The sequence below is a fragment of the Nanorana parkeri genome, unplaced genomic scaffold, assembly GCF_000935625.1.
Source record: "Nanorana parkeri isolate BGI_ZX_2015 unplaced genomic scaffold, ASM93562v1 scaffold1259, whole genome shotgun sequence".
NCBI lineage: Eukaryota > Metazoa > Chordata > Amphibia > Anura > Dicroglossidae > Nanorana > Nanorana parkeri.
This window is the reverse complement of record NW_017307527.1, coordinates 122458-136820: the sequence shown is the minus strand read 5'-3', so window position 1 is coordinate 136820 and position 14363 is coordinate 122458. Positions and strand designations below refer to the sequence as shown.

The 14363-nt window shown below is 37.7% G+C and overlaps 1 protein-coding gene across 1 annotated transcript; it reads right to left on the bottom strand.

Annotated features, from left to right (window-relative positions):
- Positions 1-13314, bottom strand: LOC108797312 (carboxypeptidase B-like). The gene is made up of 11 exons (XM_018568893.1): positions 13250-13314; positions 13077-13152; positions 10554-10678; positions 8385-8481; positions 8198-8299; positions 7220-7321; positions 6213-6323; positions 6034-6124; positions 4115-4317; positions 1958-2042; positions 1-185 (listed from the first exon to the last, which is right to left on the bottom strand). The coding sequence occupies exons 1-11, from the start codon at positions 13312-13314 to the stop codon at positions 1-3; spliced, it is 1242 nt and encodes a 413-aa protein (XP_018424395.1).
- Between the last annotated feature and the right edge of the window lie 1049 nt (positions 13315-14363).

The window sequence follows — 14363 nt, the reverse complement described above, 5'->3', positions numbered from 1 at the left end:
TTAAGCGTTATTCAGGACGTGGTTGGCAATGTAGTTGACAGCAAGCAAAGTTTCCTCGCAAGTGGGTTTGATTTGACTTTCAGGTAGAGCAAATCCATATCTTCCGGTGTCACGCAGCTCAAATGTGTAAGAATATTTCACACCAGCATCATATGCCCAGTCATCAGAGCCTCCAGCAGCAAGGTCTGTCATACAAAGAATACATTGTTTTATGTAAAGTATATTTATCATAGATACAATTTAAAAAGATACATTTAAGTTATTGTTTGATTCTAATGACCCTAAATGAGCTGACTTTGAAACTCCATAGAAAGATCTCAGCGTTGTAGTCTCTTATTCTGTCCCCTGTCTAATTTCAATCTACACAGTATAGCCCAGCAACATCTATGAAAAGCTAAAATGTCAGTTATGGACAGATTCTTCCTTTCACAAATGCACTGCATTTAAAAAATAATGGTGGGGGGGGGGGATTTATGAAAACCTGGAGCACACAAAATCTGGAGCAGTTGTCCATGGCAACTAATCAGCTTATCTCTTCAGTTTTGTCAGTTAAGATTTGAAAATAAAAGAGAGAAGCTGATTGGTTGCCATGCACAGCTGCTCCAGATTTTGTCTGCTCCAGTCTTGATACATTCCCCTCACTGTCTATGTTGCTCAAAAACAAGCAGTCATCTTCCAAAAAGTTTCTATTAAAAAAAGGGAGAAGCTCATTGGTTGTTGTGAGATAATACATTTGCTATTTAAAGGAAACCTTTTCTGAGAAAATCATGGAGGCTGCCATTGCAAATACTCATTCTGCAAATACTAATTGCCTGGATGTCATCCTGAACCTCTCACTTCAGCTTTGTCATGTACAACTATGCAAATAAGGACATCTGACTTTTGTTTAGCTTTTCTGATATCTATGTCCATTTGTTTGCTGTCAGTGACTCAAATTACTGATGCCAGTAGGTCAGTGTACTAGCCATTCAACTAGCATCTTCAGATGGAAGTCAATAATGTCAGCAGCCTGGAGTAGGAGGAGTAATAAAAGCCGATTTCTGGTCAATTAGTCAGTTTCTGGTCAATCAATCTAATCTTTCACTATACAGTTAGATTTTTCCAAAATGTTACTGAAGCAGAAACTCTCAGTATTACTTTTTGATCTGCTTTAGCATAATGTGCTTAAAGGAAAAGATCTACCTTTTTTATATTTTTGTGTAGAAAGTGTTTATTTTTAGTTAGGGTAGTTAAGTTAGTTTTATATAGTGGTTAGCACTTCTGCCTTGCAGCACTGGGGGTCCACGATTCTAATTCCTGACAGAACATTATCCACAAGGAGTTTGCATGTTCTCCCTGTGCTTGCGTGGGTTTCCTCCCACACTCCAAAGACATGCTGGTAGGTTAATTGGCTCCTGGCTGCAAAAACTGGCCCTGTATGTGTGTGTGATAGGGACCTTAAATTGTAAGCTCCTTGAATGCAGGCACTGATGTAAATGTGCAATTATGTAAAGCGCTGTGTAACATTGTTGGTGCTATATAAATAGAGACAATTAAAAAAAATGTAGTGTTCTTTGTATTTGTGTTTTTGGTTTATTTTAACATTATTTGTGTACTGTTTACAGTTTCTTTACATTTCTTTTTTTACATATTTTGCAAAATGAGCAGTTCCTAGTGGAAATAAGCTCCGATAACAATCATTTTACATTTTGCCTTCCCTTTTGACTCCCTGGCATTTTGCCAAAATGCCAAATTTAAGGGACTTTCTGAGAAATTGAGAAAACTCTCCCTTTCACTCATCCCTAATAACTGTTCTTAGGTATCTAAGTAAGCCTAAAGGGGGCTTAAAGAATACAATGACAAATTATTATTTTAGGAATAGAATGGAAGACTTTTAAGCTAAAATGTGTGCAGAGATATTTTTCTACAAACTGAAGATATAGTATAAACTGATATATGAAATGGAAATTATACTTACAGATTGTAGCTCCGCCAGGACCATAGGTGTATTTAGTTTTATACAGTGCAGTCAAAGCATCAACGGCACCCTTGGCAACATTATTCTGAAAAAACACAGAGGCACAAATATATTAAAGAGACCAGTAACCCAGATAGCAAGAAATTGTGCTGCAAGTTTCAAAATGACTTGCTAAACTATTGCAGACTTGCCAAGCTTCACAATTTTGTTGCACAATTACAACAAGTCTGCATTGCAAGTCTCCAGACCAGCGAGCTTGCAGAGCTCTTACTAAGACCTGCAGGACTCTTGCTGTAGACTTGCCAAGCAAATTTGCTACAAATTCAAAAAGTGTCAACTAGAACGTGTGCTGCAAGTATTCTGCAAGTCTACAACTTGCCAGGAATATGTGCAGCAAGTTAACAAAATTACAATTTAACCCCGACACAAGTTTGTGGCAAGTTATCCTTGCTATCTGGGAAACAACATCTTGGTGAATTTTGCAGATTAGTATATGTCATGTCCCAGTGCCAAGTATGATTTCAAAGGGGTGTAATTTGCTTCATCTGTATGATTGGTTTAAAAACAGCTTATTGCCATAATGCAACTTTTGTGTAAATAAAAGAAAGTTACTGTCATCTGCAACATGCTTGTGCTTAGACATTCCAGAAAAGGAAAGCCTATTTTGATATATTTATAAAGCCTACTGCCTAATAAACCTGGGTCTAGGTCAACTGACACGTGCCATGCATTTCTGCCCTGCGTGGGTTGGGGAGGAAAACATGAGAGACTGCTCAGCCACTGTGCATCAGTTCCTCTGGACCCAATCTGCTAGAAGATTAGGGGATACAATTTTATTAGCAGTTCCATGAGAGCCATAGTTGTAGAGGCAATCGGAAACAATGCCTACCCAAAATGAACGCCCCTCCTGCTCAGTGTCTGATGCTAGGAGTCCAGTTCTTGGTGGGTGGATTCAGAGTTAGTGAAATGCACTGGTTACACTGGAACAGCAACAGTAAGGAACCTACTGCTTTGAGGTAAATTAGAATGTTCACAACAAGTTTGTCAATAGCAACACCCCCTATTTCCCTCATGCCAGGTTATTTAACTGGTTACATAGTAGATATGTGGGTTAAGCAGTAACTTGGTATATCGAGTACACAGTTCACAGTATATACATTTGTAATCATTGAGATAAATATTGGGAGTATTGTATCCTGTGTACACAAAAGATAGAGAAAGGTCTGTGAACACTTTGATAGTGTCATATTTTTAACAGGACAGGTTCCACTCAGAACAGGCCTCGCCATGGTCGACCAAAGAAGTTGAGTGCACGTGCTCAGCGTCATATACAGAGGTTGTCTTTGGGAAATAGACGTATGAGTGCTGCCAGCATTGCTGCAGAGGTTGAAGGGGTGAGGGGTCAGCCTGTCAGTGAGGCTGACCCCAGTGGCAACCTGTGAAGCTCTGGTGAACTCCATGCCGAAAAGGGCTAAACAAAAATGTGAGGGGTGTACTCACTTTAGTGAGATACTGTGTGTAGAAATAAATATCTATATCTATATATCAATATCTAGATATCTACCTATATCTATCGATATATCTGCACATGTGCCCTTATTATTTTTCTTCAACAAGTTAAAGAATAAGACCACCTAGAAGTGCCAAACAGTTGTGACATCTCATGTGGTTTCTATGTGTCCCAAAGAGAATCCGACAGGAGGCAAGCAAAGCGATTGCTTGTTATAAAGGCAGGTAAATATAGTAATGAAATATATGCTCTAAGGACTCACACAGGTTTGAAAAGCCAACATCTTTGAATCTTTCAAGAAAAATACAGCAAGTCCAGTTGCCTTGACTTATTTTTTACAGATATAATTTAATGTAGTGCATTGCTAATGCATTGTGGTATATTTACTAAAGTGGTAGAGCACGTTTACTGCAAAGTGACTTGTCACTTAGCTTAGGGAATGAGGTGAAGTTAACTGTGCAAGGGGAATAATAATAATCGTAATAATAATAATAAAACCGGGATTTTTGTTTGCACATGATTTGATGACTGAAGAGAGCACAACTTTAGCTCATTCAATAAGCTAATTAATATTGTATTTTGATAAGCCTATCCTCTTAGTAAATCATCCCCACCATATGGAAGACAAGGGGTGTTGTCACACTCACCAGTTCAACATGATCTTTGGCCTGAGCATAGGAGTAAGAGTAAGGAAACAGCAGCATCTGGGAATAGGAGTGGATAGTCAGGTAAGCCTTGATGGAGCCAATGTTGGCACGCACAAAGTTAGCCAAAGCTTTCGTTTCCCTTTCAGATTCAGGAGCAGTACCGCAGTATGTTTCATCACAAGCTCTATTAGAGGCTCCGGCAGCTTAAAAGGTAAATATTAAAACATAAAATCAGAATACAGTAAATAGATTAATATTTAAAATGCATTGATGTATTCATATATAAATAAACCTACTGTAGGTTTCTTCCTTTCATTTTCTACATACATGAAAAAGAAAAGCTGTGAGCAACACATGCATGGAGCCCATATGTGGATATTATGTCATCCAGGTTTGTTGTTTGGTCCCTTAACTCCTAAAACATATCTTTGCCAGTATTTGCAATTACTAAATTCAAGTACCTTATGAAGACATCTGGGAGAACTAACTGAATTCTCTTGTGAAGCACTGGGAAAGACATTCATTTGACCCTTAATCATCTTGTGAAACTCTGGAAAAATATTTGATTTAATTTTTTCACTGTATCACCTTTGGGGTGGATGTACTTGCTGAGATGGAGATTTTTTTTTTCTAGTTTGTTTTGTCTCAAAAAATGTTGTTTTATCGTTGTAGGTGGATATAACAATATGTACACTATATTTATTTATTTTTCATAGAAGTCAGAATGATATCAGGTTATATTAGCATTGTGTTTTTGTAGATTCATAGTACATAGATAATTTTTTGAATCCCAAAAAACACCAAATGGGTGATTGGGGTATGCTGACAGTCACGAGCAGAGGCTGGAGAGACACTGAGCTAATCGGTTGAGATGAGTTAAAGATTGTTTTCCATTCGGTAAGTGGAATTTTCATTTTTAATAAAGATTTGCTTGATTGTTTTACATGACAGGACCATTTGTTTCTTTTGAGCTGTGAAGTTCTGGCCAGAGTTAAGGAAGCTTGGGGGAAAGCAAGGCAGAGAGATCAGTGTCTGTGCTGGTGAGTACCAGTGGAGAGGATTATTTAAAGGAGCTGATCTGCACAGAGGAAGAAGTTCGATGCTTTTGCTGATTAAGAAAAGGCACTGTATGCTTATTTTATTTATAGTGACCAACAGCCTCTGGTTAGTGAGTTATTCAGAAGATTTTGCACATGGGTGAATCTGCACCGAAGAGCACTTTATTGTAAAAATGACTTTTTGGCACAAATAAGCACATTTTATGGTTTTTAAAGGGACATTGTCACATTTTAACATTTATGCAAAGTTTTTATGAAATTAGATTCTTTTACAGGAAGAGATTAATTGTGGAAGAAAGCACGTTATAATTAATTGTAATAACCACAGAATTTGTTTACTATTCAGTTTTGTTTTGAGTACTTTATAATATGCTGATATAACTTTTTTAGCACTTTATAGGTAACGTTTGAGCGCAGTGTTTTTTGGGGATTCATTTAAACATTAGCTTATCACTGCTGCTGGGATATTTAAAGGGGTATAGCATGGCTTATTTGGTAATATGGATAATTTTTTTGTGGTGGTACACACACAGCTGCTTTTTATGGTAACTGGAGCACATAAATAGGACAATCAAGCACAAATTTTCAAATCTTGTATTAACATTAGGTGGAAGCCATACCTGTGTAATTACACCAGGACATCATTAGACATCCACATATCTGCATATTAGACAATCTGAACATCTTTAGCTGTGGAGGGACTACCAACACCCATAGTGTCAAAGTCTGTTGAGACTTGCAAACATCCGAACACTAGGAACACTTTATTTCCTAAAGCTGGTCTGCACACTTTGGGTTTAAAAAGACATACTTTAATAGGATTCTTTAAAAACATTTTTTTTTTTAAATGAAGCCACTTACTGCACCATCCAGCATTGAAGTTTCTGTTTGGATCAGTCCCAATGCAGGTGGAACCCTGGTTAGCAGAGCGAGTTTTTCTCCACATGCGGTTCTACAGGGAACAATGCCAGGATTAGAGTTCAACATTAGCTACACTAAAATAACTGCTCCTATTGTTATTGGCTCACACGGCTACTCACTGTTGTCCAGGTGTACACATAACCATCAACGTTGAGAACTGGAAGAACATAGAAGTCCAGGTTGTTCAAGAGGTTGGTAAACTGAGAATTGACCCCATAAGAGTTAACTGCCTGAAATATGAAAACATGATTAATATAGGTTACCTATATTCTATCATCTCCTGTACCCATTGCAGTTTAATATCACATTGCATGACAGTGCTGAATGTCTTGACAAGCTCATTGTGTATAATTCCATAAAAAAGGTTCTAAACACCCCAGACTTTAGGCTATGGCACTGCCTAATACTGGCATTGACCTAATTTGTATACTGCATGACTAACACAGTGGAGAGATTGATGTTTTTTCAGTATAGTTAAAGAGATCCTGTTACCAATCTAAATTGGACATTCAATGTGCTAGTATGATTGACTAGTCATTTCCCTAGCACAAGCTCCTTTCTTCTTTCATTTCATGGATAGCTCTCTTCTCTTTTGGGAGTGTATTATTAATCTGTGTGCTGGCCAAAGTCCTCTACCCCTCCCTTCACCTCCCTACATAACTTTTTTAACTAACTGCTTAGTGAGGAGTGAACGGGTATACCATAGAGTGTCACTTAAGTTACAGCTCTGAGTTTGCTGGAGCTGCTGATATTATATCCAAGATGGCATTGTGCGCTAACTGTCTTAGGGCTTGTGGATGTCTACACAAGGGAGGTATTACACAGTTTATTAAAAACGTTTTTGATATGTTTACATATACATGTAATTAATCACGTCTATATTAAAGACCCATAGGACATATTTATAAAGCAGTAAAGTTGGCATTCACCAAACATTCACTGCAGGGGAGTCTTCCTCATGAACAGTTTTAATAAACAATACATTATTCACCACCAGTGAATGTTTGCTGAATGCTAGCGCATTATATATATGCCCCCATAATTTTGTCAGCAGTTTGATTTTATGATACACTATTTCCAATATGGTCTATATTAACTGATCTTGTTTAAAGGAATATGCACTCACTTCCTTTACAAACCACTGGCAGAAAGCAATGGAGACCCATTCTCTAGCATGGAATCCACAGTCAATGAAGATAGCCTTCTTGTTTGCTCCACTTCTTCCGACCTTGAATATAAAAATATAACTGTCACTCATTTTGAACCAACTAAGCAAAATAGAGCAAGATGAATCTATTGTAGACATACTTGTTCAGGAAAGAAAAATATACAAAGTAGGAACAGACCACAAAGAAAGTGAAACCTTTTTTGGACAGATCATAAGGAAATATGCCCATTGTGTGAACAGGCCAAGGATAGGTGCTTTGCCCTGGATTTAGTGATTCTCCTTCTATACTTCATTTGTTAGCTAGCTCATACAATACACGATTACTGCAGAGAACCCTTGACTCATGTTAGCATGTCAAGGGTTCTCTCTTCAAGGGACATATTCTGTTCTGTAGTGAACAAATGATATTAGTGAATTAACACTTAGAACCAAATGAGTACAATGGTGGACTAAAAGGTAATGTCCGTAGCACAGGCAAAATACATATCTTCTAAAATGGGCCTCTCCACTTACTAGAAAATATTTTGCAATGAAACTTTCTTCTGTAAATCTCATTAGAAAAACATGCCCTTGAAAAACAGATTTTCCCAATTGTGTGGAAAAGTCTGCCACCATCAGAATTCTCTTACTACACAGGCATGACAAGCTAAACAGGGACATGTAGAGTACACACAAGGCCATGAAAGTGAACGGCTCAGTTTTCTCCATAGTCATTATAAGGAGGTGAGAAATGCCCCCACAAGGCTCCAGGACAGCCAGGAATTTCAAATGTGTAATCTAACCCTACTCTACTCCACCCAAGAGCAACATTTATATATAATGATTAATTATATTAAATTATTATATTGCAGAATATTATTCCTTGTGAAATTACTTTATGTTTGAATACTAACATGTACAAAGGTGAATTGGCAATAATCCTGACAGTAAAATTACCTTAAGCAAATACAGAGGACGTCCCTGGTATGAGGTTCCAAGCTGAGAGCGTGTCACCAAAGTAGGGTTCTGAGCGGCGATGTTAGCGGACCAGGCATTGATCTTTGGGGTACATATATTTTTAGTTGCTATGAGTAATTTGATAGTTTAATTTGATTTCTTAGAGAACTACAGTAGGCATACATACAGTGTCAAGATCATTGTATTTCTCATAGCTGTGTACTGCACGAATGTTGCTGTCACGCTGCTTTTCCAGTGCAAGCTGCAGGTCATCGATCAGAATTCTGCAGAGAAAACAGATTATAATAGGTTACACATTTTAGAACATTTTTGCCATAGTAATCAGATGTCAGTTGGCTGTGGGACTTTTTTTGTTTGATCCATACAGTGGGTTATTTTTGGTTTAATGTGGGCAGCCACTATACTCTGCCACTTTCGTCCTTTAGTGCTTTTTTTAAATCAATACTGCAGTATCAATTGTATGCCTTGGCACCTCAGTGACTGGACAGAGACGGAGACTGCTCATGGTCCAGCTCAATGCTAGAGAGCTAAATCCATCAACTGTTGGACTTCTGATCATTCTACAGACTAATTTAAAAAGGGTACTGCTGCATAGTATAATATTAAGGCTTATACAATGAAGCTACATGACAAGTTGCATTAGTTTCTCTTCGAGTTAATTTGCCATCCTAGAAGAGACAAAACTCGTCCTTATCCAGTATTTATAATAAAACAGAAGTCATCAACTTGCGCAACTAGATTGATTGTTTATGGGCTGTATATTATTAGTCTTAAAGGAGCTCCATTTATCCTGGTGGTTAATCCAGAGAAGATGTATGCACTGGTCCTGCAGCCCGGTTAGTTGGCGCCAAAGCGCTTTATGCTCCCCCTTCCCCTATATAAAGGACTCTTCCCACTCCACCCTTAGGCTTGACAAAGGAGGTGAACCTCTGAAACGCATTGGCTATTAACGTCTGACACCTGACAACCCGGAAGTACTCAGCAGCTGTGATCCCGCCTTGAAGAGAACCAGCTACAGCACTGCTCAGACACTGGATCAGATCTGTGTCTTCCAGGACAGGTGATCTGGAATCTTTCTGGACTAGACTGGACTCTGCTCTCTCCATGTGCCATCTATCCTGTTAACAATTTTGTACCAGCAGCTGAGATCAGACTTCCATCTGATCTGTGACAGGCGAGATGTTTTTAAATATCCTGTAAGTGCATTACTTTTACCCTTTATTAAACAGTTACTTTTATACTGCACTTAGATCTGTGTGCCGTATTTCTATCCAGTATTTATAGATGCCTGTAACAGAGATTTATTTTATGCGGATAACAGTGAAAAATATATCACTATTATAAATAATCTGTAAAAAAAAAATCAGTCCAGCCAAAACTTTCTTGGTTAGAGTGGGAGCACCCCTGTTTGGGCTTTACTGTTATCTGGGGTTCCTTTAGAAAGATTATGGTGACCATGCACTGCAAATTTTGGCCGTTTTTTTATGAACCGGCCGAAATTCGCACAGTGGGTGCCGCTGTCAGCACCCTGACGGCTGATATCCCTCGGTCAACTGATTGAAGGAGCCGGTTGGAAAATCTTCATGCAAACAGAGCTGGCAGCCAATGAACAGTGGGCTCTGATCGAGTATTCTGACAGTGGCCACAGAAGGGATTCTTTGATCAACACCTGTGAGTGTTGATCAAGGAATATAGAGCAGTGTATGGCCAGCTTTACTATCACAGTGACAACAGTATTAAAAGACAGGAAAACTCCAAAAGCAACACACAGTGGTATTTTTCTTTCTTTTTGTTACTTAGAGGGAAGGCTAGCATCCCAATAGGTATTCTATCCCTTTCTTGTATGTCCAAGTTTGGTTGGACATACTTTATTAAACACATTAATAAATATTAAACATAGCGCCATGTTCCAACAGACATGTTGTGAATGACAATGACACTTACTGCGTAGTGTCAGCTATTAATAGAAGCATGTGATCCAGCATATTTGCAATTACAAACTTGTGTAAATGGTACTACTGCACTAATCTATGCCTACACATGACCAACTCAATATCACCTTGATGTTTCACAAATTATTTACTCAAATATATTCTTTTTGCGTTTTGATGTAATATTCAAAGGAAAAATCATAATTTAAAGGCTAACTTAGAGCACCACCTCATCTACCTTGTGTAAAAATCACACATGTGTGGTATCCTTATAAAGAATATCATACAATTCTCATAACTGAAACATAATGAGGTCACTGACTATCTTGCCTACCTAACTTTCTTTCAGCATACTGTTTTCTCCAGATCCATTGCCTGTCATTTACCTTTAAAATTCAACTTACTCAAAGGGAATTCCACTCTGCTCGAGCATGGCCTGAACATCATAAGACACCTGTCTGTCAGCACGGAAGTCAACTTGTCTGCCTGGTTCTAAAAGATCCACATTGTCAGGAGCCCAAAAGTCAAGCTGAAATGTAAAATGTAAATAATAATGCATAATGTATATATAGTAACGATTTCTCCTTTTCTGTAAAAGTTTCATAAAAATACAATGATTGTCGAACGAATGAAATACAGAACAGAATGGATTTGTTATCTTAACAGCTGGATGAGACTTGTTGATCTTAATCCTCTATAGATTAATGCATAGGGAAAGCTATGGTTATTTCCATAACAATAAAAAAAAACACTTTCCTCCTTTATTATGTTCCAAGATGAGGCTGCCCTAAAACCCTCAAATATGCATACATAACCAGACTTTTAAGAATGCCTACCAATTCTTCCCCAGCCTTACTGTTCCAGGTCTACCCCTTTTATTCAATGCATTTCAGTTCCTATGGAGGCCCAGCATCACATGGGGGTGTCGCCTAAGGTATGTGAATGCAGTCTGCCCAGGAATGCCTTCTCCTTCAAACTGACACCCATCCATCAATGCACTTTGAAATTTAACTCCTGCCAGGAGCCAGCCCACTGCTTGTATCAGGACTGAGGGCTCTTGAGATTCGTGCTTGTTGGAAATGCAACAGCATGTACTGATAATTGGTCTTTTGAGCTGTGGATGGTACTGTTACTTTCTATGTGCATGCTTATCTATGATACACAGGAAGTTAATATATATGTATATATATATATATATATATATGTGTGTTTCCTGCAAAATACTGTATTGTAATGTAATGTCCTAAGCAAGTGAAACTTAATTCAGCATTCCTCAAGATCGTAATGCATCATCTAAACACATAACCAACAGAACTGAGGCACTATGCCATGATGTTTACAGGAAGCTATCTACAGCACTCTGCTGACCCCTCACACCAATCATGATCTGCCTGCATTGTAGAGATCCAGAGACCCAGCAATGAAGTCAAGGGGTCTAAAATAGGATATGTAATGAAAACATAGCTTTTATTTAAAAAACAAAATCATTAGTATGTTGATGAGGGAGAGCAACTAGGAAAGGCAAATATAAAGATATTAAACTTCAGCTTTATCTGGTATCCTTTTCTCATCCTGGGTCAGTTACTCACTCCTACTCAAATAGAGAGAATAATGAAATGTCATACTTCGCTTTCACACCTCCATATCACACTAATGTTTTCAAATGAAGTTATGAAGCAGGTCTCTGTGTCATTAACTATATGCTTACTTCCAGAACATTTGCTATATAGGAAAGTGTTAATGGAACAGTGAGCACATGAAATCATGATAGGAGAAATTACAAATACAATGCATGTCTACAGTATTGCCAGATGATTTAAGTTTAGTTTTCAGCTATACAAGGACATAGGCACTTGAAGTCTGTTTATCATTCAGATAAAAAGAAAGTTCAATAGACATACACATGAAAGAACGAAGGTTAAAACCACAAGACTTATTTTTACAATGCAATATTTAAAAGTCGGTCAGAAACATCAACATTCTATGCATGAAAATGAATCCTTCGACAAAATTCAAAATGCATTTACATCAAAGCATTCATATTTCATAAACATCTCAAGGTTTTTACTTAATACGTTAGTACTCAAGCATTAAAGTATATGTATGGCCTAAACTTTTTTCCTTAGTTTTGGATAGTGTAGGTAATGGTTAAAACACCTACCAAGTAATTTTTTGCTGCCTCTAACCTGTCTGGGAGATTTCTCTTCACTTCTTGTTCTGGAGATACAACAGAAAATGGGAGGAACCACCTTAAAGTATGGGGAATTTCCATTCTAGGCAGTTATCACAGGAACGTTTATCTCTATTGAATGATTTACCTTCACTTTTTGCTCTGGTGACAGCTTTGGATTTTTCCTCATTTTCTGGGCCATCAGGGCCATCAGGATAAACAGAGGAGTGAATCTCCCCAGTGGGGACTTAGAAATAAAAACTTGACAAAGGGTCTAACCATTTCACACTGTATCCAAAACTAAAAAAAAATGGTTTTACCTTTGCATAGTTACATAGTTAGGTTGAAAAAAGACACAAGTCCATCAAGTTCCAGTAATATAGAAAGAAAAAGAAAATAATACATAGAAAAACCTCCATAATCCGAACCCTAGGCCCACAGTTACCCACAGCTTACATATACTTCAAAGTGTAATTACGGCCAAAAGTTGTTTCCGAGAAAGAGAGGTGAAGGATTAGAACTTCCGTATTTATTGCTATCTGGTTCTCTTTGGTGAAATTTACCCTCACTTCTTATCCTGGGGCCACTGCCCTTGGGATAGAAAATTAGGGAGTTTTCTACAACAGGGATACAAACAACAATAAAGAGAGCCCCTATTTCCCATCCTTGAAAGCTTGGATGTATATAACACTGATTTATCTGAGATAGTGGCAAATTAATATTAGCTTAGAGTCAAATCTCTAAATTGAGAATGTACCTTTGCATGTTCACCCAAGGATTTGATCAGTTGTGTTTGTTCATAGGTTTGTGGAAACGCCCGAAATACTCTCTCTCTAAAAACAGGCATAAATAAATAATTACATAAATAAAAGTGATAGGTGTATATTAATTTTATTTGAATTATTGCTATACCATGTTTTTCCTTCTTACCCATGAAAGTTTCGGGGCTCAGCAGACACTGCTGCAATACACGCGACAATAAGTATGGTCCACATGATGATGTAAGGAATAGTGGGTTCCACCTGTCATTTATATATGTTGCTCAAGTTGTTTTTCTACCTTATGATTTGCTGAAAGAAACTATACACCCATTTTTTCATGTATGATTAATTATAGCTCTGGCCTTGCTTTATTTACCCAATGACTTGTTTTTCATACACCTGCTGTTTGGCAATTCTTGTTCAATACAATGGACATTGCTCTTTCTTAACTGTTACCCAGAAATGACTTCTGAATGTTTAATTTATACACTTAGTTTTCCCATTGTTTTGATGATTTATTTATTTCCTTATTTTAGAAATATAGAATCATAGAAGGATGATAGTAGAAAAAGACCAAGTTGTTCATTTGAGTCTGCTTCCTTTTTATCATTTTTTTTAACCTTTTTGTCTGAGTACAGATCTATGTTGGTCCCAAGCAGGTTTAAATTCTAGGACTACCGGAATGCTGTGTTTATGTTAGATTTCACTGTGGTGCTACATTGATAAAAGCTTTTGATTATGTGCAGTAAGCCAAGATGGTTGGTGTTACTGGTGTTGATGAAACTGGTGATGAGGATTCTGTCATTATTAGCACAGGTAATGGTAGAAGAAGGTGTGGTCCCATCAGATCATGGGAGGAGAGAAGGACTTCAAGCTCAGAGCTGCTCCAGTAAAGCTTCTTCATGCAATTTATAGGGCATAGCCTTTAATTCTATTTGTGATAGATTATGACAAATCACATCCACTTACCTTTTTTGAGGTCTCCTATGTCTCATTCTGAACATGATTCTATGTCTAGTACATAAAATCATCATCAACTCAGTCAAAATTATTATAAGTAGAGATAAGTGAAGTGGTAATGTGTAGATACCACCTAATGAGGAATGAGGAACTTCCTTTTTAGGACAGCACCTAATAAAGGACTGCACTACATTCATATTAAGCCAGTGACTAGAGTTACTTGCCCATAACACCCTGAGTGAAGGATATACTTTTGGATGCTTTAGATAATAAAAATCTGACCAAGCCCCTGTCACTCCATACACTCTGTGCCTGAACTGATA

What these genes read in the sequence shown, in the direction of transcription:
- LOC108797312 (XM_018568893.1), bottom strand. Translation starts at nt 13,314, where the DNA reads ATGTGGACCATACTTATTGTCGCGTGTATTGCAGCAGTGTCTGCTGAG. An exon ending in AATACAATGATCTTGACACT is followed by an intron (nt 8,300 to 8,384) that starts GTATGTATGCCT and finishes TGTACCCCAAAG; the next exon opens with ATCAATGCCTGGTCCGCTAA. An exon ending in ATGTGTACACCTGGACAACA is followed by an intron (nt 6,125 to 6,212) that starts GTGAGTAGCCGT and finishes TGTTCCCTGTAG; the next exon opens with AACCGCATGTGGAGAAAAAC.